Source organism: Penicillium griseofulvum, assembly GCF_001561935.1.
Source record: "Penicillium griseofulvum strain PG3 chromosome Unknown contig_79, whole genome shotgun sequence".
In the NCBI taxonomy this organism is placed as follows: domain Eukaryota; kingdom Fungi; phylum Ascomycota; class Eurotiomycetes; order Eurotiales; family Aspergillaceae; genus Penicillium; species Penicillium griseofulvum.
This window is the reverse complement of record NW_024467420.1, coordinates 3,186,934-3,214,209: the sequence shown is the minus strand read 5'-3', so window position 1 is coordinate 3,214,209 and position 27,276 is coordinate 3,186,934. Positions and strand designations below refer to the sequence as shown.

The window sequence follows — 27,276 nt, the reverse complement described above, 5'->3', positions numbered from 1 at the left end:
TCTGTGTTTGGTTTCATAGCCACGATGGCACCTACCATCACCTGGGCAATACCATACCTGCCACCCTCTTCGGATCTCCAAAACAACGAGGTTTTTCCTCAGTGGGAAATAAAATGCCAAACGCAAACCCCCATACGGAAAGGAGTGTGGCTGCAAACTCCAAAGACCCGCTCCATTCATCGATGCCTCCCTAGAGTCTACGATACACACGCCCATATAATGAAACTACTTCAGAAAAATCACCGCCCTATTCGGGACGAACTTGGGATTACAGAACATGGACGCGGGTTTCTTGCCGAGACTCATCTCAATCTGCATTTCACCATTCTATGAAATGTTAAACTCGGACCACACTGCACCATTTCAAAGACGTTGCTACCCTCACTGCACTACAAAGGTTTGCCTAAAAGGTGTACATCTCATGGGAAAACAGAAAGACAGGCCTTATTCTTCGACAAAAGGTCTTCGATCTCATTTTCAGGGCTCATCACAATGAACTTGAGCAGGTAAATACCATGCTACAATACTTTCTCGACGACCGCTCTCCTGATGAACTTGAAGAAAAGTATGGTGACTCAAGAAGAAAACCCCAGAATCTACCGACTCTTGCTGTCAGTGACCTTAGCATGAGGCCCAGGTCAGAGTGATGAAGACCTCATAGAGAATGTTTTCCCACCCAGAGGCTCAACAAGGCCGGTACAAAGAGCTCCTGTGTCGATATTTCTGTAGACCAGTGGATGACACTCCCATTGAAGGAAGGGGCCGTGTTGCCAAAGCCGAAGGTCTACAAGCTTTCTCGTCGCGATCAGCAGTTCTCCGACAAGGTCCACGATGAGCTCCACCAACAAAGGAAGATGGTGTTTGTGACCCTCAACAACGACGATGACTTCCTGCCGCCGTTCCTCATTGTCGCTTACATCAACCCACCTGTCAGCGTAATGCGAAATGGCCAGCTGACTTCAACACAAAGGGAGACATTTATTCCGATATATGATCAATGGGATACCCTATCGAGTCCTGACGGCCCTCTAGTAGGACCGTAGTAGGTAGAGAATAGGATCATCTTATCTTCCCCTAAGCTTTCAGAGTAACACCGTATCGTATTTTGAGCGTTCTGCCTCCCCTAGTCCCGTTTGTGGCGACTATTACATACTCTGCTGCATTCGCTCTTCATCCTTATCCTTGGATACTGACCAAGAAGACAAGGGGAAAGGAGCTGGGGTCCCAAGGTTTCTGTGTTGGTGAATGAGGAGATCAATGAATGGATCCGGAGGAGATACACTAGTCCTTCGTGTTGCCCCGGCTTCTGCTCATTTTCGTTTACTGCTCGAACAAAATAGCGTTATCGCTATTACCTTGACTTTGGCCAAATACTGGTTAATCCCTTCTACAAATATGTAGATCGACCTAATCATCATCATGTCCAGTAGATCGAAAGAGTGTGGGAATGGAAAAAAAAAAGCCAGAGATCAGACTTATATGTTAGACAAAGCTTGATAACCTTGGAAATTATGTGTATCTTGCCATTATAAGCGATGGCCTTTCCTCTCGAATCCAAACAATTCCCCCGTCGTGAGTAGTTCCTTATACCTCCCGAAGTCGTCTCTTGTGCATCTATATGAGTACCTCCTCTTGACCAGCAATTCTCACATCTAATCCTGCCTTATTTCCTATATTTTATCCTCCGAGCCAGTGCCTTCTCGACAACATCAAAAGACCCTTTTATTGAACCAAGCTTACCCACAAATATTTGTAACCAGATCTAAATAGACACTAAAAGAGCTCTTCTCACGCAAATCTCCAATAGTCTTTTTGCTAAAGCGCACCTAACCACGGGTGTCGCAATAGATCCTCAGCCGAAACCCGATCAGTAGGATTAATTTTCATCATCAAATGCAAAAAGGAGGCAAACTCATCTCTAACACTTTGGTTGAGACCTGGCAAGAATGCCTCCGATGCCAGCTCCGGTAGATCCATGGAAGAGTCCTTGATCCGGCCATCGTCGTCAAAGAGGTCCCGAACAAGCCCCTTATCCCCTTTTTCCAGAAGCTCCTTGGGGAACGGTCCAAACAAATCCACAATCTCCCCTAAGTGTTCCTTAAGCTCGTAATGGCCGTCTGGCGGGACCAATCCGCTAAACATACGAACCGCCTGGAACACTTCGAGCAAGACACACCCGAGGTTCCACCAATCGGTGCTCGCATTCCACGGCGCCTGGATTAGGACTTCGGCTGATCGGAGGGCCACAGGCTGGATTGTCTCGCTGAGATGTCGGTCTGCCCAGCTAGAGACGCCCCAGTCTCCAAGAGCGATATCAAATTCAGCAACGCGCGCACTGTTGGCTTCGTTGAAGTAATAGCGGCGTAAGGGTGTTGAGGGGATGACTGAGTACTGTTCCTCGGACCGATCTTGTTGGGAAATTACAACCTCAGCTAGATACCCCGACTCTATGAGGGAAAAGTCCCTAAACTTGACGAAAATGTTATCCGGTTTGATATCTATTGGTTGATAAGAAGGATATTAGCATCGCATAGCTATAACCAACAGCAATGGATAAGTGAGCATCTCATACCGGTATGAATAACGTTATGGTCATGAGCAAAATCAAGAGCGAGTAAGAGCTGAATGGTGAATCGGCGCATCACCGAGTTTGGTAGTCTGCTTTCGATGAACCAAGCGCCAAAGCTCCGTAGCGTCTCGCCCATCAGCTCAAAAACAAAGCAGACGTGAGTTCCGTTAGGTCCACAATGCTCAAAATCATCTAGGAGATGGCAGACGTGGTTGTAACCCAGCTGGGCGCGGTCCCAGTCGCGGAGATGAGTCAATATTTCTCGCTCGAAGATGGGGGCTTGCGTGCCATCATAACACTCGGCGCTGAGCACCTTCAAAGCTCGGTACTCATTTTCACTGCCTGGTCTGCTTAGGTGTTATCTCTGTTTTCGTTTCTTTTCTAAAGGAAAGTCCACTCACTGTGACTGTAGGTCTCTGACAAACCAGACTGTTGAATAAACGCCATATCCAATCTTATTGAGGACTTTATACCGGGTTTTGAATACATCACCGATATAAATAGGGTGAAATCCTCCGGGCCGATAGACCTCTGTGCCTTCTTCAATAGTCCTAGTGTTGTGCATGATGGATCAGAATGAGAATAGTTCGACTTGCGAGGTTCGTGTGAGAGCCCAGGTGAAAGGAGGGGGTTACCTAATACAGTAAGTCACCTGAACTGAAAACTAGTCCAGATATATTCTATACATAGTAATATGATATGTTCCCTCCAAGATTTTTGATTTGGTCAATTATGCGCTATTGCTTTTGTGGAGTCATCATCCCCAATATCGCTTTCTCCTCTCCTCGCAAAAAGTGACTGCGGAAGATCCCTCGGTTGGTAGTGTCGAGTACTTTGAATTCGACTTCCTGAAGGATAAACTCGGTGACTAGCTGACTGCGATGCAAAGCTGCTAGGAAACAACTTTGGAAACATCCTGTCCACGATCGGTTTGATTGCCGGGATGCTGGCAGCGATGATAGCGACAGCCAGTTCGATTCCTGACCAAATAGAAATCCCAAAAGTATCCCAGGAGGGATCTGAGCTTCTATATAAGTCCACAATGTAGACCATCCGTATGATGCTTGCTATGCATGCACTTTTGTTCAGTTAGCACTAATGCCATGTCGATTCGATAAAGATTGCTCCTGCACATACAATGAGCCCAATGATAGCAATCCAGCGACGACAAATCGTTTTCTAGTTCCAAGATGGAGACCTGCAATTGGTTAGAATAATAGCTTGAGTGGATCTGTAGTAATCACAGACCTAGAACTGTTTTTAGTGGTAGGAGAAGAATCCAAATATCCGTCACTAGAGATAGCGCGGCACCCGCATACCAAAATGGAATGGATGCAAAGCACGTATAATTTGTATATTTCTGTTCGTTGAAGACAGCATCGATCGGGGAACATTGAAAGATGGTAGCGAGCATAATTGCGATACTCATGGCCGTGACGAATGCAATCGTTCCGAGTGATATTAGTCGGATGTTGGGGAATAGGCGTAGGTATAGTAGACATATTGATATTTTGATCAGACCACTTATCAGGGTATAAATTATATGAGTCACGTATCGAACCTATATTGTCTTAGTTAGTTCTCTTCAGTTCACGTTTTCAGATTCTCCTATACCTTCGCTGCTGGCAGCATGTCTGCTTTACTGAGATCCCATTTGTGCTTTCCTGTTCCGTACCTCACTCCTATTCATAGCATAAGAGATAGGATAATCATAAAAAGAGCAGAAGACATACCAAACCCGGCAACCATCACGTTTAAAACTGCAAAAATCGTGGCTGCTACCATGGTCCAGTCGTCCAGTCCAAACTTTTTCACAATGAAGACCCTCGAAATCGTACGAAGACCCACAATGATCGCGGCAAAGCCTGTCACCGTGCAATTGATGATCAGCAACAGAGGCCCACGGTTCTCGACCTAGACAGTTAGGGAATGTCCACTGTGCTTTTGGGTGGATCTTCACTTACATCGGATCGCGGCTGAAGGAAGGTCTCCATTATGTGATGTCCGACTCAGAATGAGGAATGGTTAGGCATAAACGAACAACTATGGAAGCCACATAGTAAAGATTTTCTAAGGGACTTGGCAAAACAAAAAATTTAGGTGCCCAGATGAGTATATATTTCAAGAGCACTATCCGGCCCCAATCTCTGCGACTAGTTTAATGACGTTTTGAAAGTTCTCGCCCCCATCATATACATGGAGGTCTAGGGCCCGGCAATTGACCGAAATTAGCTTCTATATACTTCCCAGTATACTACTATGGCGTTTTCCACCTTTTTTCCCCCCAATTCCTTGACTCTTTGGGACATCAATTGCGATCTGGTTGGAATAGAGGGTATTGAGGCTTTGTTAAGATAGCCGAGGCTGGCGTGTATAGCCTAATATTAAATGTCCTGGCGTTGTTTCCGATTGCCTAGAGCGAAACCGGATCTTCTTGAGTGGAGCATAGTGGACCATGTAGGATCAAGAATGGAGTCCAATATAAGGCCGCATTAAATGGTCTTCGGTATTGAAGTCAAGTGGAGAATCATTTACAAAGTGGCGCTTGTTCACATATGTATTACAATTAAGCGAGAGAACATTCAGAATCCGGCGTAGGTATGGAAATAATTCCCTTTTCTACTCGGTAATTAAAAGATAATAGGGACAATCTCTCTGAGTTAGCGTTAATAACATTGAAACAGATAGAGTGAGGCTTAGAAAGGAAGATCCGGAGAGAAGCCCCATCCGTCTCTAGTCTCTTGGCTATACCGGACTAAGGGATACTTCCGGCCCCCATAGGATTAATATATTCTATATCGCTAGTCGCTAGTACACTGGGATCGGCCGAAAAAAGGGATGTTAATGGAAATTAGTGTGTTAACTACTTTGAATTTCTTTTTTTCCCTTGAACTTTGTCTATTGTACTTTGTACAAATTTCTCGACTTTCGAATTATCCCGATGCCTTCACTTCTTCAGAAACTCCTCCTGGGAATTCCTCTGGCATGTCTGGCTAGTAGCCATGTCACGAATTCCCTCGACTCGAACTATAAGATTGATGTTCATTCCCATGTCGTTCCACCGATTTGGAAGGAGGAATTGATCTCTGCAAACTACCCAGTCAAGAATGGCACTTTGTATACAGATGGCTTCCCTGTCCCGGATTGGACTCTGGATTCACACGTTAGCACTATGGACAGTCTTGGGCTTAATTATTCGACAATCAGCATCAGCGCCCCGGGCGTTTTCTTTCTAAAAGAGGCCCAAAAGGCCAAATCCTTAGCCCGCAGCATCAACCTGCTGCTTCATAACTACACTCAAACTCATCCCACTCGTCTTGGAGCCCTCTGTCTTCTACCACTCCCCTTTGTTGATGAGGCGGTTGAGGAGTTGAAGGTATCTTTCTCCCTAGTAGATTACTTGGTTAAAACTAACATGGGATTCGTAGTATTGTCTGGATACACTGGGCTTTGTTGGCGTGGGGTTATTCACCAACGCCAATGGGACGTATTTGGGTGATTCCGCCCTTGATCCTATCTTCTCGGCCTTGGAAGCACGCAAAGCTAGCATCTTTGTTCACCCAGCCTCTCCGGACTGCGCATCTGTCGCCATGGGCCATCCCATCCCGATGACCGAGTATCCTTTCGATACTGTACGTGCCATTGAGAACTTGCTGCTGACGGGCCAACGTGCGAAGTATCCGGATATCAAGATGATATTTGCCCACGGTGGTGGCGCAATTCCGTTCCTAGCTACCCGAATCGCCGGCATGGCTTCCCTTCCCTCGTTGGGTGGACTGTCGGTCCCTGAATCCATGGCTCAACTCGCCGGGTATTACTTCGATACCGCTGCAACGACTTCTGCGATTCAGCTGGCAGCTCTGAAGAGCTTTGTTGGTGCGGATCAGATTGTGACTGGAAGTGACTGTAAGTGTTCCCGAAACGTGCAGCTGCAGTATACTAACCCATGCAGATCCATACGTTCCTTTCGCCCAAGCAAAGCCGGCATTATCCTCGATTGAGGCTAATGGTGGCTTTACCCCCGTGGAGATGGGCAACATCAATAATCAGAATGCCTTGGCAATCTTCCCGCAGATTATCAATGCTTTGAGGCTCAAATGAGATGTATATTAGACATAGTTTGTAGATAGATTGTTAATAATATAGAACACAGAACTCTAGCAAACTATTTTAATGTCTTATGCTATATATTGAAACCGGGTTTCATACTCTAGACATTCCTTTCAATGATGCGTTAGGGTCAAGGGATAACGATATTGGTTTGGCTGTGACTATGAACATTGATATAAGATCAACCCCAAAAAGACAGATACATACAACCGCCGTCTCATTTAAGGTACCTCCACAAGGGCAGCCACTTTCCGTACAACCTGTTTGAGATCCGGACCTGAGTAGCTGAAGCCCACATCATCCCGGCCAGCAAGGCACCAAGGGTACGGACGGTATAGCCTCTTGTCTAGACAACTTATTTCAAGTGCGTACTCTGGAATCTTCCGAAAGCTCACAAACACATTAGGTTCTAACACACGATTCAGAACCAAACTGTCAAGCTGGTACAAACCTCGACCCAACTCGCGGAGAATGGATCGCCAGCCCCCAGCCTCCAGTACCACAGTAGAAAAAGTCACAGAGCGAAGAGACTTTCGGATACTGTAAAGGAAGATGCCCAAAGCAGCCGAAGAGTCGAATGACATCCGCGAGAATGTCAACTCTTGTAGTTCCGGCAGACATCCAACCGACGAAAGCTGAGAGAGAAGTGAAGTTGATTCGCACTTCCAGTTGAAAAGGATCTCTAGTTTTCTGAGAGATTTGGCACCTTGGATCATTTTCGCCATCCAATTAATAGTCTCAGTCTCGGCATCCGGGATCACAAGGCTCAGTACCCTGAGATGGGAAAAGGCCGGGATCCCAAAAGTGGCAATACCAAATTGCTCTATGTTATAGTGTTCCCATCTGTCTCTGTATTTCATGATTTCTATCAAGAAACTTTCCATCGGAATTTGCTCTGTGCATATGGCTTCGAGAATGAAACCACTAGCCCAATCAAGCGTGATGCCGTCGCTGTCTGGACACGGGGTTGTATATGTTGAATAGTATAGCTCGAAGGATCGGCAGTTCACCAGGCGTTTCATCACATCGCGCCACGATTGAACGTATGTTTCGTCTTGTGTGATATTCAAGGAGCATGGTTCCGAAGAACATTTTGAATTCCTGACGATCTCTAACTTGCGGACATAGGGGCCGTAAAATTCATTGTTGGCTACTTGCTCTAGTCGGGCAAGTGATGTTGGTGTAAGATCTGTCTTTATTGTCTGTACACAAGTTTGTGCAAAATAGCGAAGGCTGCTCTGGTACAGCGCTCGGCAGGTAAGCCGAAGAGCACAGAGACCAGGAGAGTCGGTATATTGTGCAATGTCCGCTATTAGTTCAACTGGGAGACTATGAATACCTGAGGTGTGCGCTGATTGGGTACCCATTCTAGAATGGGAAGTAGCGAACCGAAAAGTAGGGGACTTTCAAAATAAGTAATGACAAGGTATACTGTTGGGTTCGTAGCGAATGAGAGAATGAATGAGAGCTGGATGAAATAGAATCAAATAAAAGAGTAGTGGAAGATAAGTAGCGAATTGAATTGAAGCTCCCGTTTCGCTTTGGGATAGAAAGTTTCTCGATATAAAATCGTCATCAGAGGTATATCAAGGCCGCTCCCCTTTTTAGACACGAGCTATAGTTTCATTACCAAACTATGACATAGGGGAATAATAACATATAAAAGATAGAGTAAGAGACAAAAGGTTATATTAAGCCATAGAAGTAAGTTAACTGTATGAGGCCATCGATTGTCAGGGCAGGTAAACACATAAGAGCTAAACATAACCTTTTGCTATGATTTGATGCCAACATGATAATACAAAGTGATGAAAGGAAACTGAACAATTTTTTGCCCACTGTGAAAAGTCCAGTTGGTGAGGTCAAGATCCGGCTGATCCAGCAGTTGCCAGGTTTCCTCTGTAGTGCGAGTTCGGAGACAGGATATAAGCCCATCAATAAAGATAGTGAGGGGTGCCACAGGCAGAATTAATGTAAAAAGGAGATGAAGTGGTGAATCCCAGTACCAAACAAGAGTTACAAAAAAGGTATAAAAGAAGACCAAAGGTGAGCATAGGCAAGTCCAAAGATCGCGTGATGTGATTTCGAATATGCTAGCAATCAAATTAGCTTATTAAACAGATGTTATAAATGGAATGACTTACATAAAAGAGTCAGCGGACTCAATTGCATTCTTCAGAATTCCCGCTGCATCGTCATCTCCAAAGTGGTGGAAACAGATATTGAAGATCCGGCACTCTTTTCTGGATGCAAATCGAGGAACAGCTCGAGCATCTACCGGACTCTCGATGTATGTGACATTCTGCTGCTTCTTCGAAATCCGCTCCCACTCTTCAATATGGGGATAAAGGTCAGTCAAAACAAACTGAACAGGACCCTTGCCCTCAGACTCGAGTTCTTTATTAAGCTCTGATTCAAGGACTGGAGTAGGTCCGCCAGCACCAGCACATATGTCCAGAACTGTGTATAAGGAAAGATCTTTCAGGTGTTCTTTGAACACTGCGCATGCCTGTTTCGCGAGACTTCCACGGCTCCACCAGGGGACTCGGAGATTCCACAGTTGGGTGAGAACTAGTTGCTCGTGTTGGTGAAGCCAGGAGGGGCACCAGCTTTGGTCACCGATTTCCAAAAGCTGTGATCGGGGCCAAGAGAATAGTTGCATTATGTGAGTTTGAAGATATTGCTGAGAGAAGAGTTGTTTAGTGAAAGAATTCGAGATAGCAGAGATATTTCCCAGTCACGTGTCACCACTGGTGCCACTTTCCAAATAGAAACACAATTTGCACAACATCATATGTTGAGTTGATTGTTTGATATCTCTAAAGGGTTGTGTCGCCTTGAGTATTACATGTGGCTGTATCCAGGGCGGCCTCGGGAGGTACATGTTTGCCCGAAATCCACAACTTCAAACATATATCCATCCCCAGATTGACAAGTATAATTACACAACTGTCTTTGCCTGCCACAGACTACTGAATATATCATCTGCAGATGAAGTTCACAAAAGGTGGTCTCAATCAAAATTCCCACTAGTCCTAATTAGGCACGCAATCCGGGGAACATCACCTTGACATCAACAATGAAGGTTGTTATTGTCGGCGGAGGTTTAGGCGGCCTGGCTTGTGCAATCGCTTGTCGCCGTGAAGGCATTGATGTGGAAATTCTCGAGAGATCTACCGATGTCCACGAAGTTGGAGCAGGCATTCAAATCCCACCAAATGGTGCTAGGATAATGTGCGACTTTGGCCTACTTCCCCAACTACTGGAACAAGGAAGTCAGGTGCAACAAGTTCATTTCCGGAGGTACAAAGCTGGTCGTCTTCTGCGATCAATGCCATTTGGGGATGATATCACGGAGGAGTTCGGAGCGCCGTGGATGTACGTGGTTGGCCTGGTCGTGATGTTTTACAGACTCTAATCCCTTTGCAGAATTATTCATCGGGTGGACTATCATCGCATTCTTCTTGAGGAAGCAATTCGACTTGGTGCGGTCCTTCAACTCGGGGCAGAAGTTGAAGATATTTACACCGAGCAGCCAGCCGTTCTTCTCACTGACGGGAGATGCATATCGGCAGATGTTGTGATTGGTGCTGACGGTAAGTTAATAGATCCTTTTTCAGTTAGATGTTTCGAAATATATTCTGATAAAAAAAGGCCAAATGTCTACGGTCAGAAAGGCTGTTCTTGGATATCTTCATTGTCCAGTCCCCACGGGCGACATGGCCTATCGAGCAACCTTTACACGAGAGCAGTTAGAGGCTTTGGGAGATGAGAAAGTAAGTGAATTGTGTGGGGAAATTGCGGTCACAAGCTGGCTGGGACCGGCGAAACATACCATTTTCTACCCTCTCCGTGGTGGAAAGGAATTCAATCTCGTTCTCACGCGGCCTGATAACTTACCTTCGAATTCTCGCAGAGAGCAGGGAGATATCAAAGAGATGCGAGAGAGCTATGCCGACTGGGATGAAACGTACGGACACCTGGAATAATCGAAACTAATCTGCCACTAATGTCTTCCTTGGTTTTCTAGATTGCAAAAGCTGGTTTCTTGTGTGCCATCGGTATATAAATGGAAATTGACACATCTCTCCGAGCTTGAATCGTGGACCAAGGTATATCACCATGTCTATGTAATGATGAACCTGCTAACTGAGACTCACCAGGGATCTGTTGCTTTACTTGGTGATGCCTGCCATCCCACCCTACCATATCAGGCACAAGGGGCTGCGATGGCCGTTGAAGACGGAGCAGTTATTGGCAAGCTTCTTGGCCTATTACAAACCCATTATCTGGACCCTAGGAACTCTGGAAGCGATCCCTCAATATCAACGCGCTCTTCGGCTCAAGATCTCACAGCCGCTGTACTAACTCTTTACGAAAAATGCCGGAAAGCACGCACAGCCCGAAATGTTCAAGGAGCAATCATGAATCGGAAGCTTTTCCATATCGAAGATGGGTTCTTGCAGATGATCCGCGATTTTGTTTTAAGGTATGCAGGAGTTACCCGAAAGACCGATTGGACATGGCTATCTTCATTCCGACAGGGGCAAACCCTTGGTCTAGATGTGATAAAAGACTGTGAAAGGGTCTTTGAGGAGTGGAGATTGACACTTTGATTGAACAAAATATATCAATAAAAACATAATCTATATATCCCATACTCCTACATACTACAAGCCAATCAACTTATCCAAAACTCCTAAATCAATTATAGTATAGATCCAAACCTATATAACCTATATAATCTCAACCCAATCCAAAATCTAAGCCCCTTCCCTCATCCCAACCAAAATACACCCAGCCCCCATCATCGCAGCCCCCAACCACCAAAGCCCACCAACAGCCTCCTGGAAAACAATCATTCCAAACAGCGCCGTCGCCAAGAAATTCGACGCTGTATTCGTAATGGAGACCTTAACCGTGGACGGGCCGGCTGTTAGCGCGCGTGTGAAGAGTGCCCACATTATTATGTTGCAGAGGACGTTTAGGCCGAGACATGCCTGCGATATATTTTTAGTACAGAATAGAATATAGTTAGAAGGTAACATACACCTCGAGTAAGCATTTCGATCACGGGTGATGAGTCTAGACCGAAGAGGTGGGCGAGGGATTGGGCGAATGCCGTTGTGTGGTCGTCCGTGGTTCTGTGGAACCAATGTTAACGTTACACCGTTTGATGTTTATATATATCTTATATAGATATATACCTAGGTAGGTATAGATATAGATATAAATGTTCAGACGTACAATTTCGCAAAAACACCGTTCAATGCAGCAAATGCGCCGCTCGTGATGGCGAGGATGATCCAGGGGGATGTAGAGGAGGGAGAGGTCGATTGGGGTGTTGAGGTGGACATAGCTGCGGGCGAGATATAATTATATATCCTGTAGTATTTTATGTCCTTCTTTATATGCCTGAAGGCTATATCCAAGTAGCGTAGGACTCAAGGGCTCGATGTTTTAAAGTGACGTTGAAGGAGTTCGCATGCCAAGACTGATAGTGATCGCGATAAGCTGATATGGATGATCGACGCGAAACACATCTTTGGGCATAGCTCGAACAGTTGAATTGAAAAACAAAATATACCAGTAGATATGCTAATCTATATCTATCATCTACGGCGACAGTCTCTGGACCCGCCACCTAGTACCCTCACCTTCAACACGCACATACCGGAATCGATCATGCAAACGACTCCGACGACCCTGCCAGAACTCCACAGACTCCGGCACAAGCCTAACACCACCCCAAAAGGGCGGCAGGGGAATATCATCAACTCCCTTAAATCTCTCCTCCATCTCCTTAACCTTCGACTCCAGTAACGCACGTCCATCCTCATCATCCGTCAGATCAATATCAGCCGGCACAACCGAAGCCCCCTCAAACGCCCCCTGCAACATTGCCACACTCTTCCTCCGCTGATTCTCCTCCATCTGCTCCGGCTCCGCAGACCACAAAACCCGGCTCTGCCAACTCGCCCATCCACCAATCCGACTCCCCCGCTCCCGCGTCCGCCAATACATCTCGCTCTCCTCCCGACTAAGCGGCTCAAGCAACCCCTCAATACGAACCTGTCGTTCAACACTCGCCCAGCTAAACGTCAGTGCGCCCCATTTATTGCCAGTCCCAATCTCAGAGGTAATGGTAGTTGGTTCTGGCATGGCGCCGAGTGTATCGGCGTCGTCGCCCAGGCCGAAGACCTGTCCGCCTTTGCCTTCCCGACTACCCCAGTTACTGTAGACGACCCAGCCGCGCTCATCAAGTTCTTTGAGGTATACGATGCGTGCGCTGACGCGGCCGGAGGGCATGGATGCTGTTGATAGGGTACATGTTTCTGGGGCGGAGGAGGCGGGGAGACGCGGGTCCCGGAACCAGGTGTTGAATTGGTGCAGTGGGTTTGTGCCGTGGATTTGGGAGATTGTTAAGGGTGGATTTGTGCCGAATTGGTGTGCTCGTGCGGCATGCGAGAGCACTTCGGTTTCCGTTGTGGAGTTTGGGGTGGAGGCTGCGGTGCGGAGAGCTTCTGCAATCTGATTTGCTGCAGCGGGGGCTGCTGGGGGTTGGGGTTCTGGAGTGGCCTCATTCGAGGTTGGTGCAATATCGCCTGGTGCGACTTTGGGGGTTGGAGTGTTAGCTTGAGGTTTGTATAGGTGAGGGGTTGAGTTGATCTTTGTGTAGAGGGAATGGCTTATCAGGTAGGCTTACATATTAGCTTCTTCGGACGCCGGTGGGCATCCGTCTGTTCGTGATCCATCGGTTTGTGGTTGGGTTGGTTGGAGGAATATCGAAGTTGGCGGGGTTGGGGAATGGTGCGGAGGAATGACTCAACGGCTGAACGGGAAGAGAAGAGTAAACGAGTCTGCATGAAAACGAATAAGTGTAATACCTCAATTGCCAACCCTAGCGATAGTTGCAGAAGTAAAAATCATGGAATCTATAAGTTGCGTAGGAAATCCTTCGGTTAGTTTCAGCGGAAACTTCCGACGTCATGCCATGGAGAATAATATATAAGAGATTACCTAGAGAAGGATATAATTGACTCATTCACTTTTTTTCATTTAATTTTTGCGTCTATGACGCGGTGGGAGAGTTGAGATGTGCCTATAGACAGAACAGAAATGACAATGGTATACAGTGCTTCAATGCACGCCCTTTTTGATCACCGAAATAAACGCCGAACCTTCGCTGTATGCAAAAAAAAAAAGAAAGAAAGAAAGAAAGAAAGAAAGAAATAACAGATATCCCAGGTAAATCCAACTGCCGCCCTGCAGACGCCGAACCGGAAATATCCCAACACAGGGATCCAGCCCTGGCAGGGAGATTGTAGGGGTGCAACATAAACATTAAATGGGTATCACCTGGTCACAAATATAGGCAGATAATTTAGGCGGAAGCTCCACCGATGAGATCAACGATCTTTCCAGCCACCGCAGAAGGGTATCCGCGCGACATCATCTCCTGGACGATGGTGGCAGCACTGGTGCGATCGTCGGCGCTCAGGAACGCACGAGTCATCGCTTCGTAGGTGCTAGGCTCTCGCTTTTGAATGCCGATGCTATCGTAAATGGCCTTGGCCTTGGACACGTTACCCTCGGCAGCCCAGCCGTGAATCAGCGTGTTGGCAATGTAGGCGGTCATCTCGATCTTGCGTGCGAACATGTTCTGGACAACTTCCTCGGTGTCGGCGACGCGGTGGTTGGCGACCATGGACTCGAAGAGGGCTTGGTAGAGGCATGGCTGAAGGCGTACACCGCGGTCAGAGACGACCGTATCGAAGACTTTGCGCGCGCCAGCGAGGTCGTGCAGGACGCAGCCCTTAGCATGAACTAGGGAGGCGTAGTGCACAGCATCCGGGTGGTGGCCAGCGGCCTTCATGGATTCCAGCACGGCTTCGGCGGCGGCCATGTTCACTGGCTCCAGGGAGGCGTGTGCGTCAATGAGAAGCTTGTAGGTGTGGAGGGTGGGCTGGATATTGCGTGTCTGCATGCGCTCGTAGTAGGCCAGGACTTTGCTGATGTCGCGCTTGGTATTGAGGAAGTACTGGATCATGGAGTTGTAGGGAGCGGGTCGGGGCTTGTAGTTGGGCATGGACTCCATCTCTTCGAACATCTCTTCAGCAAAGCGCTCGTCGCTCACACGGCAAAGAGCATTCACAATGGTTCCGTAGGTAACACTTGTCGGGCGCACGTTGTTGCCACGCATTTCAGCGAAGTATGCAAGGCAGTCGTCGATACGGCGGGCCTTACCCAGCTTGCCGATCAGCGCGTTGTACAGGAAGGAAGTGGGCTCGACGCCTTCGGCGACAGCACGGTGGAAGATCTTAAGAGCTTCAGTGGCCTCGTCGAAAGTCTTGGTAGACTCCTTGAGGGTAGTGATGTACAAGCCGAAAGTGTTCGCCGAAGGTGCAGAACCGAGGGTGAGAAGCTCTTGGTGGTACTGAGCAGCCAACTTACGGTCGCCAAGGGTGAGGCAAGCAGCAACCATGGCATCAAGAATGGAGACCCAGCCGTATTTGACAACGCTAAAGTTCATATCGAGGGGAACATCGGTGCGTGCCATGTTGTGAATGTCGTGAGCCAGGGTCATGCGGCCAGCCTTGGCCGCGGCGGTAATCAACTTAGCATAGGTAATGTAGCGCGGGTGACGACCAATGCGACGCATGTTGTTCAGGCGGGTGAGAGCATCATTAAGGTGAGTCTCGGCGCGCCCGCTAGTCTTCTCAAGCTCCTCCGCAATGATGGCGGATCCGCGGAAGTCTGTCGCGTGAGCATAAGGATCAAACGATTCAGGAGCTGCAGACGGAGTGGTGATCGAGGTCTCCGCCATAGAGACAGGGCTTTGACGATCAGACGAAAGGAACATTTGAGAAGGCGAGACGGAGGCCTGGGAACTCGCTTCCAAATGATCTTGCCACTTCTTGACGACATCAGGGCGACTAACAAAGAGTTTGCCAACAGCTTGGTCAACGAGGCCAGTGGTATAAAGGTCAAGAGGGAGGGAAGAAGACAGAGCGACGTCAAGCATGTGTGCAAATCGAACGGGATGAGCGACGTCGAACAGCATAGAGCCACTGCTGACCAGCATGCCAGCCTGGACTTGGAGCGCCAGGGTGAGATCGGCAGCCTTGAGCTGCGAGATACCGATAGGGCCAAGGTTGGCGACAGCATGCTCAGCTAGAGGAGACACTAGGCCACCGTTCTCTAGCATGGACCACAACAGTGTCATGGATGACTGAGGGGAGAGAACCACGGCCGACTGCATAAGGACGCGACCAAAGAGATGGAGTGACTCGGTAATCTGTTCTCTGACGGGGTTGGCGACGGCAGCTTGTTGAACTTGGGTAGCGGTGCGGATACGCTTGAACATGTTACGGGCCTGGTGAAGACCTTCCTCAACATTTCCACTCTTGAGCAGAGCGACCGCATACATAGCGGTCGGCTGGACCAGATCCGGGGTTGCCTGACCCACTGTGTTCAGCATGATCCACAATGAGCGAGCAGCGGAAACATTGCCCCGGCGGACTTGAAGGGCCATTAGTGAAATGGCTGGGTTCTGTCGTACGTCAGGTGCGGTGGGCAGACTATCATAAGCTTCAGAAGCGGTGGGGAGATCACCCGCATCGGCCGCAGCAATACAGATGCGAGAGATGGCCTGATTCCGAGCTTCATCATGCAATTGATTCTTGGCCTGTTCCAATGCCTTGCTGTGCTCTCCCATGTTGATCGAGTGTTGCACAAATGCATCCTCGACAATCACATCTTCCACTGCAGACCATCGGTCCTGGCGACCTTCGGTTACCTCGTCGAATGAAGAACGAATCCGATCAAGGAACTGCATGGCACCCTCCTCTTTACCACAGGATAGGTATGCACGGATCAAAGCAGCATAAACCTGGCCGTCCTGGCGCTGAACGATACTAAAGACGCCGCTGTCATCGGAAACAGCAAGCCCTCGGTACTCGTTATAACATTCAACAGCACTCCTGAGATCACCAGTGGAAGCAAATGCGGTGATCATGGATGGGAAGATAGTGGCATGCGGAGTCACCTTCTGTGATTCCATATGGGCGTAAATTCGGATCATATCCTCCACCTTACCTTCCTTGGCACAGGCAATGATAAGGTGACGGTACATCTCGAGCGGGAACACAAGTCTGCTGTGTCGGGTCGTGGCGGTATCAAAGAGCTTGACAGCGATAGACAGAGAAGTATCCTCGGCGAGAAGGTCCCGCTCTAGTTCACTTGACTGAAGCATGAACTTGCCAGGCTCTTCCATACCACCAAATCGAACGCGTTCCTGCTCCAATGCCTCCTTGGCCTTGATGATGTCGTGAGCGCGGGTGACGAGAAGCTCAACAAGAGTCTCATAAGTGGCTTCATCGGGAATTACCCTTCGACGAAGCATGTCAGAATAGACATCGAGGGCCTTGGGAATGGCCTGGGATACATCAGGGTGAAGACGGATGGCGGCGACCAGCAAGACATTATATGCCTCGACAGTCGGAGTGTATCCCTCTCGGAGCAGGGTTTCGAACGCAGCAGGAATTTCTGCAAATTTGTTGGAGTTGGCCAGTCGCACAATGCGATCCGAAGCAATCTGGTTGGCCTCAGACACGGCTTCCGAAACGGCATCCTCAGTAGCAGGTTCAACACTAGGTTCTGCTCCCAGCGCAGCCTCCTCGGCCTGTGCCTGTTCCTCCTGGATCTGAATTTCACGGGCCACAGCCTCCTCCACTTGGGCACTAACATCCTCGTTCACAGCAGCCTTCGTGGGATGAGGGGGAACTACATCAGACGCAGAGCGGTCTTCATGAACGTTGTCAGCCTCTTCCGCCGACGGCTTCCAGCCAATACGGCGCTTGAATTCGAATTGGGTCCAATCGCTGTCATCCCCGGTCTGCTGGGCGTTCTGCCATGCGGCATAATAGGCCGCTAGACCGAGATCTCCATTTCCAGATCCTCCCTGACTGGCCTTGGCGCCAGCGCCGGACGAACTGGATGGATTGGCGAAAGCATTCTGTAATTGGGTTGTGCGGGAGAATTTGGCGGGTTGGGCGAGCGCGTTAAAGGGGGTGGTGGACGCGTACGACTGCGACGCAGCGACTACGGATTGAGCATAGCCATGAGTAAAGGCTTTGGTGAAACTCTGGCGCGCGAGGTGGGTAAATGGCTTGAAAACCATTTATCTAATGGGCAACCTCTTCAGAGCAAAGAGGCAATGCTGGAAAACAAGTTAGCGAGTGTATTTCATTTTCACGTGCTCTGTTTTTTTTTTCTTACCTTGCACTCAAGATAATAGCGAAAGTGCAGGTTCATTTGACGACAAGTTGTCGCCAATGAACGCGCAAATGCAAGATTAAGATAATAATATTGAAAAGGAGGTTGAGGTCAAAAAAAATGTATGAGAGAGAGAGAGAATAATGACGGTAGCCTTGGGAAAAAAATAGAAGGGGGGGCTAAGTATGTAATACGGCTACTTCTGGAAAGAGATGGAGTTTCACAGTGGACCAGCCTGGTTAGGGCCGATCTTCTCCGGAGAATCTTACATTTTGATGTTAACTCCGCCTCATTCCTCTCAGATTATCGTCTTTTATATGTATCGAGGTACATAGGCGCATTGTATTTATCCTATCAGATCCTCCCTGCAGTTCGGGGATTTCCCATTCTACTCATCTTGAAGATACATCGAGAACAAGTATCCAATACTTCTCAGCCACCTGACCTGTCTGACATTTTAAAACTCAATAACGAAAGAAGTCAAGACCAATCAACATTAAGATATCTCATTGAAACCTTGGAAAAAGGGGGAAGTTCCTGGTGAGTCACTTTTTCTTCCGGTTCTTTTTCTTCGGCCCTTTCGGTCTCCCGACTGGCCGACTCGGATTTAACGGCAGAATAAAGGCGGTTAAGATCTGTGCACTGTGTACTGTGTTATCCCTGCGAAATTTTTCTTTTTCTTTTCTTTACGGAGTCTGTACTCCGTACTCCGTACTCTTCCGTCATAGCGGGTTTATGGTTTATGATCTTTTTTTTTTTATAGATTGGCTCCTTGTTTGGGTCTGAAAATATCCAAAATCGGACTTCTTCGAGTTCTCTCACACGTATCTCGCAGTGATCGAGTACCTACCATACCCACTACGAATAAGACCCGGGTCTTCACTGTGGCTTGGACGATGCCCGGTTCCTAATGGGGTATTCCTTGGGGTAACACTAGTCGTGGTAGACCGATTTTGGGTGATTTTCAGGCTCAAACGATAAGCTAATCTACCTGGATTTCATGTCTTGGGCACGTCACACTCCCGAGGTCCTTCCAAAGACCGAAAGAAGGCATTGTGTCGCGAAAAATGTGATGAACCAAGACCTTGCTTTTTTTGTCAAGTAGTATCATTGATGCTTATGAATAAGAGGTGCTTGGTTATGAAGGTTGACGGCTGTTCCTGCTTGGGCAACAACGGCTCTCTAGGCCACCCTCACTCGAATATAATTATCATAGACATCAATCCTATTCTACGCTCTAGAACTAGACAGATGAATATAACAGATGAAAATAAATAAAATGTTAAAAATAGAAAACCCATCCCCCGGAGACGGCATGCCAAAATAATGCCCATCCCCAATCTTCCCCACGAAACGACGAAATATATAACATTTCAATCGGTTGCCTTCTAGTTCTACTCAGCATCAAGTACACAATGTCTCAATTTCAAAACCAGTAAATATTGGCTGGCAATTGCATAACATGGGACCAAATGTACAAGACCCAATAGACTAATAGATGAAACAGGGACCATGCAAAACGAACATCAACACCATCCCTAGGACCAAACAATATGGGAAGAACATTCTTTCAGACCATATCAATGAACACATTTCATAACAGCTTCTAGAAGTACCACCAGACTCCTCAATCGCTGTTCCGCTGCGCTCAGCCACTCTTCTGCTTATTGGTGAATGCTTTGCCCAGATTGGCATCAGAATACGCGCGCAAGGCGATCGCCAGCAGAATGCCGCCAATGTTCTCCAATTCACCCCTATCCATTGTATTCCAAGGTCCGAATTCGTGCATTTTGAGAAACGGACGTGGCGACTTGGGAGGGAGTGTATTGTTAAGATATTGAATGTATCTGCTGTCATACTCCGCAAAGGTGATGAATATCTGATGACGGTCCTGCGATACGTGAAGACGACTGAGAACTGTAAGTGACACATCCAGATATTGAAGTTGAGTAGATTTAGGACAACACAATCAAGATTACAAATGGGGAGGCTTAAGATATACTCAATAGGATAAGAAGAATGTAGGCGACTTACCGACCCGGGAGGTTCAAAACGCCAGTGGAATCAGAGTCTGATTTTATCCATGCAACCATCTGTGCAGACTCTTGCATACGAATTGGATTCTTCTTCTTTGCCCTCAACATTGGCTTCACTTCAATCAACGCCCGTACCCTGTTTGAGGACCCTCCGTCCTCGAGATACCAGGCTAAGTTCTTGGCCGCTTCCTGAGGTCCAGAGAACCTGCAACAGCAAGTATTGCTTCTCGTTGATGGTGGATGCAGAAGTGAGAGTGGCATCATGGATGGTCGAATTGGAGACATCGTGCCGATCTGCCCAGACATTCCATTTTTTTTCGTCCCCAGGGAGGTCTGTATTAAGGGAGGCTTTTGTTGCCATGGTGGTTCGTGGAGTAGATTTTCGGTATCCAGCCAGAGAACAGAGGAAGCACCGGACTCTTTATCAAGCACGAAGTAGATGTCCCTAGATTACCTAGCCGCTGTCGGGACGGGGTGTATAATGAACGCTACACGTCTGCGGGATTATAGAAAGCGCTACTCTCATCCTCATGATTGGTTCACCCAGAGTTGAGGTAGGGTGAACTCAGCCTTGAACTCCTCTTCGCCAATCAATGAATAAAGAAATAGGACCTAAGCATACAATTAGATATCCCTATGTCACCTAGCCCTATCAGGACGACATGTGGCAAAGGCCACCCATCGGTGGGATTATAGGAAGCGCTAACTTCATCCTCTTGATTGGTCTACCTAGTGTTGCCGCTAAATTAAATCAGCCTCATGGAGACGACGGACTCCTCTTTACCAATCAATAGATAAAGAAATGTGATTCAAGCATGCAGCAGATATCCCTAGGGCACCTAACCCCCATTAGGACGAGACATACGATAGAGGTGGCCGGAGTTTAGCAAGCGCTAATATTATCCTCTTGGTTGGTTCACCTAGGGTTGCCGCTGGGTGGAATCAATCTTGAAACATGGCGGACTCCTCTTCGTCAATCAATAGATTAAAAAATGTGACTCAAGCGTGCGGCAGGTATCACCTACCTCCTCCCCTATTGGGACGAGACATGGGATGAAGGCCATATATCGGCGGGGTTTAGCAAGCGCTAATCACATCCCCTTAGTTGATTCATCAATTTTTGCCGCTGGGTGAAAGTAGCCTGGGGACCTAGCGTACTCGTCTCCGCCAACTAATAGATAGGAATGAGATCCAAATGTGATGAGGCGCATTGAGTTTCATCTTACCGACTAGGCCGGACGAGGCGAGCAATCACAGGGTAGAAATAGCCAACTTATATAGTTGGGATATACTAAAATAGTAGCACAACAGTATAATTCATCTCTCTTTACGGTGTAGTCAGTTAATATTAGGTGACGGCGGCAAGCTGAGGGGAAGCTCGGCGTTGCCAAGCAACCGTTGTTTCCTTATATATCAGGCTTCGAATCCCGCCCTTGCCGCCTTCATTCAGACAAGAAAAGCGACTCGCATCTCGTCTTTGATCCAGCTATCAACCTTGCTACTCGTTTCATTCTCATCTTTTTTTTTTGCTCATAAACTAAGCAAGGATGCACCTCATCTGTTCTCATCAAAATCGAAATGGGGGACGTCCTCAAACTAAAGCGGGCTGCTCGTTGCCACACGTTGGCTAAGATTGAGAACTTGATCAAGCAAACCCCAAATCAGCATGTTGAATCCCGTGACCTGAAGGCAGCTGGTATCCGCCAACTTCACTTGTCCCTTCAAGGGGATACCCAACATCATGCACGCTTCTTCAAGCCATACCAAGAAAAACTACCTCTTCCGCGGAAGGAGGAGGAGGACAAGCTGCTAGAATTCGAGCCTGACCCAGATCACATCATGTGGGATACTCGCGATTTGAAGCTCTTTCTCACCCACCACTTCTATGGGAGCTTGAGATATGCATGGCGGGAGTACCCACATAACCCTCCGCCCTCTGGGGAATATCGAGAGTACGTTACCACTTACACCTATCTTATCTTTTGGAATCAGCCTATTGACTTTCCATGACAGAATTGGAGATTACAAATTTGGCCAACTGCTGGAGTGTGTAGATTTCAACTGGTATGCTGTGTCAGTAACCGATTATCCGAAGGGAACCTATCCACACTTCAAGGTTATCGTGGAAAGTGAAGTGAATGGGGATGATCGACTGCTTCGCGGAGAAATCATGATCATCACCGATATCATGACCGCTCGCCTAAAGACCGATGTGCTAAATCAGCATATTGTTGCCCCGGTAGGACCTTTCATAGTGGATACAAAATGGTCTACTAACCTTGCTCTAGATACTGGTACTGTCTCTCATGGGTCCTCGTCATGCTCGCGTCCTGGAGGCTGATCTTGACGGAGAGATTCTTAACGTACGCGCTTCCAAGCTGTATGATTTCACGCAAAAGAACAGTGATGCTGTGCAATTGCTGACGCGGTATTGGCTTGGTGATGCATGCGGGCAGACTATGATGAAAACTTAGTTCGTGATTTTTTGGGTTGGATACTGAAGTATGGTCTTGTCTGGTAATTTGAAATGCGGCTCTTTTGATGTATGATAATGAAATTGCAATGGATAAGCGTTGTTCCAGGGACGTCTACAATCTCTATGGAGATTGGATGTGGTATTTCACATATGATATTCTCCAAATCATCAGGAACACAATACTCAAGTTTGATTAATCATTTTGATAGCTGTAAAGAGTGGTTTAATTCAGCCTATTAGTACTCCATACAATGTACTTTGTTGACGCCCCACTAGCCCTGGAGACTAGCTCAGATGACGTGAGAATATCCGATAGTGTTATGAAGTATTATGTAGTATAAATTTATTACCTATTTACCCCCCTGAATGTATTCTACATATTCTAAGACCCCTAAACTTTTCATACATATTTCGGAGAGTATATAGGAGTATAATACTCGATTGGGACTTCACGTGATCTCGGAAATACGGGTGGAGGTGAATTTTATCCCGGACGATCCATGTGGGTCTCCGATATAAAGTCCCTCAGACCTTGTTCAATCACATTCGATTTCTACTTTAGTTTCTATTAGAAATCAAAAAAAAAAAGGCTGGAGTATTTGAAGTTGAATATTTATGTTGTATACTCGGAAGAAAATCCGGATATTCAATATAGACTATCTAATAAGAATATAAGAAGTCTTGTGGACACCGTGCGATGTACTTTTATATATACATATCACACATTCCATACTCATATACAACATACATACAACATATAGAATACTGTATTCACGCTATAGCAGTGGGCCTAGATCGTCGTTCCCATGACGATACTCATTTCCTTTTCAACCCGTGTCATCTGTATCTGAACATATCGTGGCGTCCGTACAACGGCCTTCTAACTCCGCCACAGCTAGATATCGGAATTCGGAGATAGAACGGAAAGTCCCAAAGAGGGATGGCAAAAAGTGAAGCAATTGGAAAGTATGGTTCTATGGTTATCCGAATGAAGAATTTCATTGTTCGGGTCTCTGCCGTCTTAAACGGATCAACCCATTTATTATTGCCGGGATAACCGGTAAGAGCTTCCATGTCTGGTGACGAAATCCACTATGTGGCTACTGACCATACAGCTGATTTGACAAATGATTTTTTCATCTGATCCTGTAGAGAAGGATTGAGTCAAATCCGTATTGCTTATAAATTGCGCCAGATCCCCTTCAGGGTTGTGGCCGCTGGTTACTCCACATACCTTCCTCTAACAATACCTAATACATACCTCTTTTATATTAATAACAGCTTGTACAAAGCTCTTTCATCATGACACAAACACTCTTGGAGACACCACTCCATCCTGGGCGCAGCGAACGAGGCTCAGAGAGTGATAGCTCGCTTGACGAGATCGCGCAAGAGAAGCAGAACGCACTATTGGCAACACTCGGTCATCGTGGAAAGGACCTTGACAATTCGGCATCCCCGAAGCGATGGAAGAGTTTCTGGTCGGCATTCCGACATTTGGCACACTTGACCCCGAAACAAGTTGACGATTTCATGGCGTCATACGTCATCTATAACCTTGACTGGTCCGACGAAAAACAAATGACCGAGTGTCTGGGACCCAACTACAAAGAAAAAGTCGGCGATTGTTTGAGGTCCTATTACGGAGTCCTAAACCACCTGTGCGCACTGGGCGATGTCGAAAAAATGTACATCCCACCATGGATGAGCCCCAAGTCCAGCGTGCTAGAGAACCAGATCCTCTACGAGCGCTCAATCGCACGGGATATTGGCCTGGGGGCGGGGAAGAAGGTGCTGGATCTAGGCTGCGGTCGCGGCCGCGTTGCCGCCCACATGGCGCAATACACCGGCGCCCACGTTACGGGCCTCAATATCGACCCGAACCAGGTTGAGCAGGCGACAAGCTTCAACCGGGAGCGCGGGCTTCAGAATAACTTTGTCACGCAAGATTTCAACGACCTTCCCTTACCCTTCGCCGACGAGAGCTTCGACGCATTCTACCAAATCCAAGCACTGAGTTTGTGCAAGGATCTACCCGCCTTGTTCCGCGAGATCTTCCGTGTTGTCAGGCCAGGTTCGAAGATCTCCCTGTTAGATTGGATTAGCCTGCCGGATTACGACGCTAGTAATCCGGAACACGCGGAACTCATGCGCCGCGTCAAGCCGCTCATCGGTGCTGTCGGTACTCCTACGCAGGAGAGTCTCGAGTCGGCGTTGAAAGAGGCTGGGTTTGAGATTGTCCGGTCGGAGAACGCTAGTATCGATGGTCTTCAGGCCCCGCTTATCGATACCGTCGATGTATACTTCCGCACTTTACGCCAGGCGATCCTTGCACTCGTCAAGGTGCATGTGCTGCCACGACACTTCAAGACCTTGATTAACCGTCTTTGTTTGGATGGTCAGGCTTTTGTTAAGATGGATCGTATGCGCCTTGCTACGACGAGTTACAGTATCATTGCGCAGAAGCCCAAGGCTTAGGCTTGCAGGATCAGTACTCGACACGTGAAGTAGTTGGGGGTGAACCTCGGAAGCTGAATCATTTTTTGATACCAGCATTTACAATGATGAGTTGGAGCAATGTATATATATATCACCCGCTTCCACCCCAACACCGTTATCGCCCTCACGAATTGGACATGCCGACAAAATTTTAATCAACTAGAACGCTGTGTGATTTGAATATCGGAGGAGTTTCGGTGATTTATTACATTTTATTTTAGATGGGTTTACTGAGCAAAAGGAGTTCATGAAGGGAACATCTACATCTGATATTTCACAATATATACTGCATCCAATATTGTAACCTAGTTATCAACAATAAATACCAAAATAAATACCTTACTACAAGCATTGAATCATGGTTCAAAAAAAAAAAAAGAAAAAAAAAAAGAAAAAAAGAAGAGGTCGTGCCCGGGATCGAACCGGGATCGGTGGAATCAGAATCCACAGTGATAACCATTACACTACACAACCAATTTGATGTAAAGAGCAGTCAATTTTGGCTACAAGAGATTATTCTATACTCCATGGATGTGTACAGTACACTAGTCCCTATTAGGAGAGTTCCATACACCCTTGTATACCATATGCAAATGTTCCAAGTCTCCTTTGAGCTGCATCTGCATGGTAAAGCACATCTTATCTGCACAAATTCCTACCTCTTTCCCCCGTGACCGCGGGGCAATCCCTTAATCTCCAACCCCCTCCGTAGTTCCCGGCTTTTTTTCTTTCCCCACAACAATATCTCCAATCTACCATGTCTCCTTTACCGTCTTCCGTCACGGCGCTATCTGCGCCGGGCAAGGTTCTATTAACAGGTGGTTATCTTGTATTAGACCGCGGCTATACGGGCACTGTGTTTGCGCTCGATGCTCGCATCCATGTTATTGTCCAGCAACTGAGGAGGGGTCACCGCCGCGGGGCATCAGGCTCTGGGCCTACTCCTGGCGTCGAGGCATCTCACTCGGGTGCTGAGGACCAGGATGGGGAAGATACCATTGTTGTGCGTTCCCCGCAGTTCGTCAATGCTGTGTGGGAATATGGTGTGCAGCGATGTGGAAATGGTGGGGGTGTCAAGGTCATCCAGAAAGGAGATGGGTAAGCTCAGCTGTCGCTTTCTCTTTGCTCGAAAATAATTGACTAATATCACCTTCTTTTTAGACCGCGAAATCCCTTTGTCGAGACATCTCTCAGCTATGCATTGACTTATATCAGCTACGTTGCCGATTCTAAGGATTTCGGCTCCCTGTCTGTCACCATCATGGCTGACAGCGACTACTACTCGGAAACCGCTACCTCCAAGGGCCCGGCATCGCAAGCACGTGGTGGGCGCTTTGTCAATTTCGGTGTTCCTCTGTTCGAAGCGCACAAGACAGGATTGGGCTCTTCAGCTGCTCTCGTTACCGCGCTTGTCTCCGCCTTGGTCATTCATCGCACCATGCAGCCGGAGGACCTCGGTGCTGGTCGGGATAAACTCCATAACCTCGCTCAAGCGGCTCACTGTGCAGCCCAGGGTAAGGTTGGATCTGGATTCGACGTTGCTAGCGCGGTCTACGGTTCATGCCTCTACCGACGGTTCTCGCCATCGATCCTGGAATCTCTCGGCGATGTAGGCTCGGCTGGATTCGAGGAGCGCCTGTTCCCTATTGTGGAGGACTCCGACCCCGAGCATCCATGGGATACCGAGTGTGTTGACTTTGGTATGCAGCTCCCCCGCGGGATGCAGCTGGTTCTGTGTGACGTGGATTGTGGTTCCCAAACTCCCTCGATGGTCAAGAAGGTCCTCGAATGGCGGAATAACAACCGCAAGGAAGCGGATATTCTCTGGGCTAGCCTCCAGAATAACAATGAGAGACTGCGCCAAGAGCTCAAGCGCCAGGCTCAACACCCCGATGCCAATCCCGAAGGCGACTTTTCTGAAATTCGCACCCTTATTCAGCGAACTCGCCAGCATATTCGCACATTGACCCGCCGGACGGGCGTCCCCATTGAACCGAGCGTACAGACTGAGCTGTTAGACAGTGTTTCAGAGATTGAAGGTGTTATTGGCGGTGTTGTCCCGGGGGCTGGAGGATACGATGCTATCGCGCTCCTGATCCGGGATGATCCCACTGTAATTGCGCGTCTGAGAGATCATCTTGCGAACTGGACGAGCTCGATCGAGGATGACTTTGGAGGCAAGATCGGCAACGTACGACTGCTAGGCGTGCAGCACGGCTCCGAAGGTGCGAAAAACGAAATGCTGGAGCAATATGCTGGTTGGGTCTAGGTTGCCTGTTTAAAAAGGCAACCGGTGTCCCACACTTATC

General features: G+C 47.7%; 12 protein-coding genes across 12 annotated transcripts; 6 read left to right on the top strand and 6 right to left on the bottom strand.

The window, feature by feature from the left end:
- Window positions 1–737: 737 nt before the first annotated feature.
- On the top strand, window positions 738–1,043 carry PGRI_010500 (uncharacterized protein; the record flags this gene model as incomplete). The annotated part of the gene is made up of 1 exon (XM_040788763.1): window positions 738–1,043. The coding sequence occupies one exon, from the start codon at window positions 738–740 to the stop codon at window positions 1,041–1,043; it is 306 nt and encodes a 101-aa protein (XP_040652535.1).
- A 772-nt stretch (window positions 1,044–1,815) lies between these two features.
- PGRI_010490 (serine/threonine-protein kinase) lies at window positions 1,816–3,134 on the bottom strand (the record flags this gene model as incomplete). The annotated part of the gene is made up of 3 exons (XM_040788762.1): window positions 1,816–2,498; window positions 2,573–2,907; window positions 2,971–3,134. The coding sequence occupies 3 exons, from the start codon at window positions 3,132–3,134 to the stop codon at window positions 1,816–1,818; spliced, it is 1,182 nt and encodes a 393-aa protein (XP_040652534.1).
- Window positions 3,135–4,117: 983 nt separating this feature from the next.
- On the bottom strand, window positions 4,118–4,563 carry PGRI_010480 (uncharacterized protein; the record flags this gene model as incomplete). The annotated part of the gene is made up of 4 exons (XM_040788761.1): window positions 4,118–4,130; window positions 4,245–4,251; window positions 4,303–4,483; window positions 4,534–4,563. 4 exons carry the CDS (start codon window positions 4,561–4,563, stop codon window positions 4,118–4,120), a joined length of 231 nt encoding a protein of 76 aa, XP_040652533.1.
- A 947-nt stretch (window positions 4,564–5,510) lies between these two features.
- On the top strand, window positions 5,511–6,670 carry PGRI_010470 (amidohydrolase family protein; the record flags this gene model as incomplete). Its single annotated transcript, XM_040788760.1, has 3 exons — window positions 5,511–5,945; window positions 5,998–6,475; window positions 6,522–6,670. The coding sequence occupies 3 exons, from the start codon at window positions 5,511–5,513 to the stop codon at window positions 6,668–6,670; spliced, it is 1,062 nt and encodes a 353-aa protein (XP_040652532.1).
- Window positions 6,671–6,900: 230 nt separating this feature from the next.
- On the bottom strand, window positions 6,901–9,341 carry PGRI_010460 (uncharacterized protein; the record flags this gene model as incomplete). The annotated part of the gene is made up of 2 exons (XM_040788759.1): window positions 6,901–8,047; window positions 8,824–9,341. 2 exons carry the CDS (start codon window positions 9,339–9,341, stop codon window positions 6,901–6,903), a joined length of 1,665 nt encoding a protein of 554 aa, XP_040652531.1.
- A 417-nt stretch (window positions 9,342–9,758) lies between these two features.
- On the top strand, window positions 9,759–11,242 carry PGRI_010450 (putative salicylate hydroxylase; the record flags this gene model as incomplete). The annotated part of the gene is made up of 6 exons (XM_040788758.1): window positions 9,759–10,057; window positions 10,109–10,275; window positions 10,385–10,649; window positions 10,710–10,791; window positions 10,843–11,168; window positions 11,224–11,242. The coding sequence occupies 6 exons, from the start codon at window positions 9,759–9,761 to the stop codon at window positions 11,240–11,242; spliced, it is 1,158 nt and encodes a 385-aa protein (XP_040652530.1).
- A 200-nt stretch (window positions 11,243–11,442) lies between these two features.
- On the bottom strand, window positions 11,443–13,434 carry PGRI_010440 (pyridoxamine-phosphate oxidase PDX3; the record flags this gene model as incomplete). The annotated part of the gene is made up of 5 exons (XM_040788757.1): window positions 11,443–11,679; window positions 11,730–11,823; window positions 11,927–12,064; window positions 12,354–13,293; window positions 13,386–13,434. 5 exons carry the CDS (start codon window positions 13,432–13,434, stop codon window positions 11,443–11,445), a joined length of 1,458 nt encoding a protein of 485 aa, XP_040652529.1.
- A 629-nt stretch (window positions 13,435–14,063) lies between these two features.
- PGRI_010430 (pentatricopeptide repeat protein) lies at window positions 14,064–17,861 on the bottom strand (the record flags this gene model as incomplete). The annotated part of the gene is made up of 1 exon (XM_040788756.1): window positions 14,064–17,861. One exon carries the CDS (start codon window positions 17,859–17,861, stop codon window positions 14,064–14,066), a length of 3,798 nt encoding a protein of 1,265 aa, XP_040652528.1.
- Window positions 17,862–19,604: 1,743 nt separating this feature from the next.
- Window positions 19,605–20,353, bottom strand: PGRI_010420 (uncharacterized protein; the record flags this gene model as incomplete). The annotated part of the gene is made up of 2 exons (XM_040788755.1): window positions 19,605–19,873; window positions 20,128–20,353. 2 exons carry the CDS (start codon window positions 20,351–20,353, stop codon window positions 19,605–19,607), a joined length of 495 nt encoding a protein of 164 aa, XP_040652527.1.
- A 1,217-nt stretch (window positions 20,354–21,570) lies between these two features.
- On the top strand, window positions 21,571–22,466 carry PGRI_010410 (uncharacterized protein; the record flags this gene model as incomplete). Its single annotated transcript, XM_040788754.1, has 3 exons — window positions 21,571–21,944; window positions 22,006–22,231; window positions 22,281–22,466. 3 exons carry the CDS (start codon window positions 21,571–21,573, stop codon window positions 22,464–22,466), a joined length of 786 nt encoding a protein of 261 aa, XP_040652526.1.
- Window positions 22,467–23,770: 1,304 nt separating this feature from the next.
- On the top strand, window positions 23,771–24,946 carry PGRI_010400 (class I SAM-dependent methyltransferase; the record flags this gene model as incomplete). Its single annotated transcript, XM_040788753.1, has 1 exon — window positions 23,771–24,946. The coding sequence occupies one exon, from the start codon at window positions 23,771–23,773 to the stop codon at window positions 24,944–24,946; it is 1,176 nt and encodes a 391-aa protein (XP_040652525.1).
- Window positions 24,947–25,724: 778 nt separating this feature from the next.
- erg8 (phosphomevalonate kinase) lies at window positions 25,725–27,236 on the top strand (the record flags this gene model as incomplete). The annotated part of the gene is made up of 2 exons (XM_040788752.1): window positions 25,725–26,065; window positions 26,129–27,236. 2 exons carry the CDS (start codon window positions 25,725–25,727, stop codon window positions 27,234–27,236), a joined length of 1,449 nt encoding a protein of 482 aa, XP_040652524.1.
- Between the last annotated feature and the right edge of the window lie 40 nt (window positions 27,237–27,276).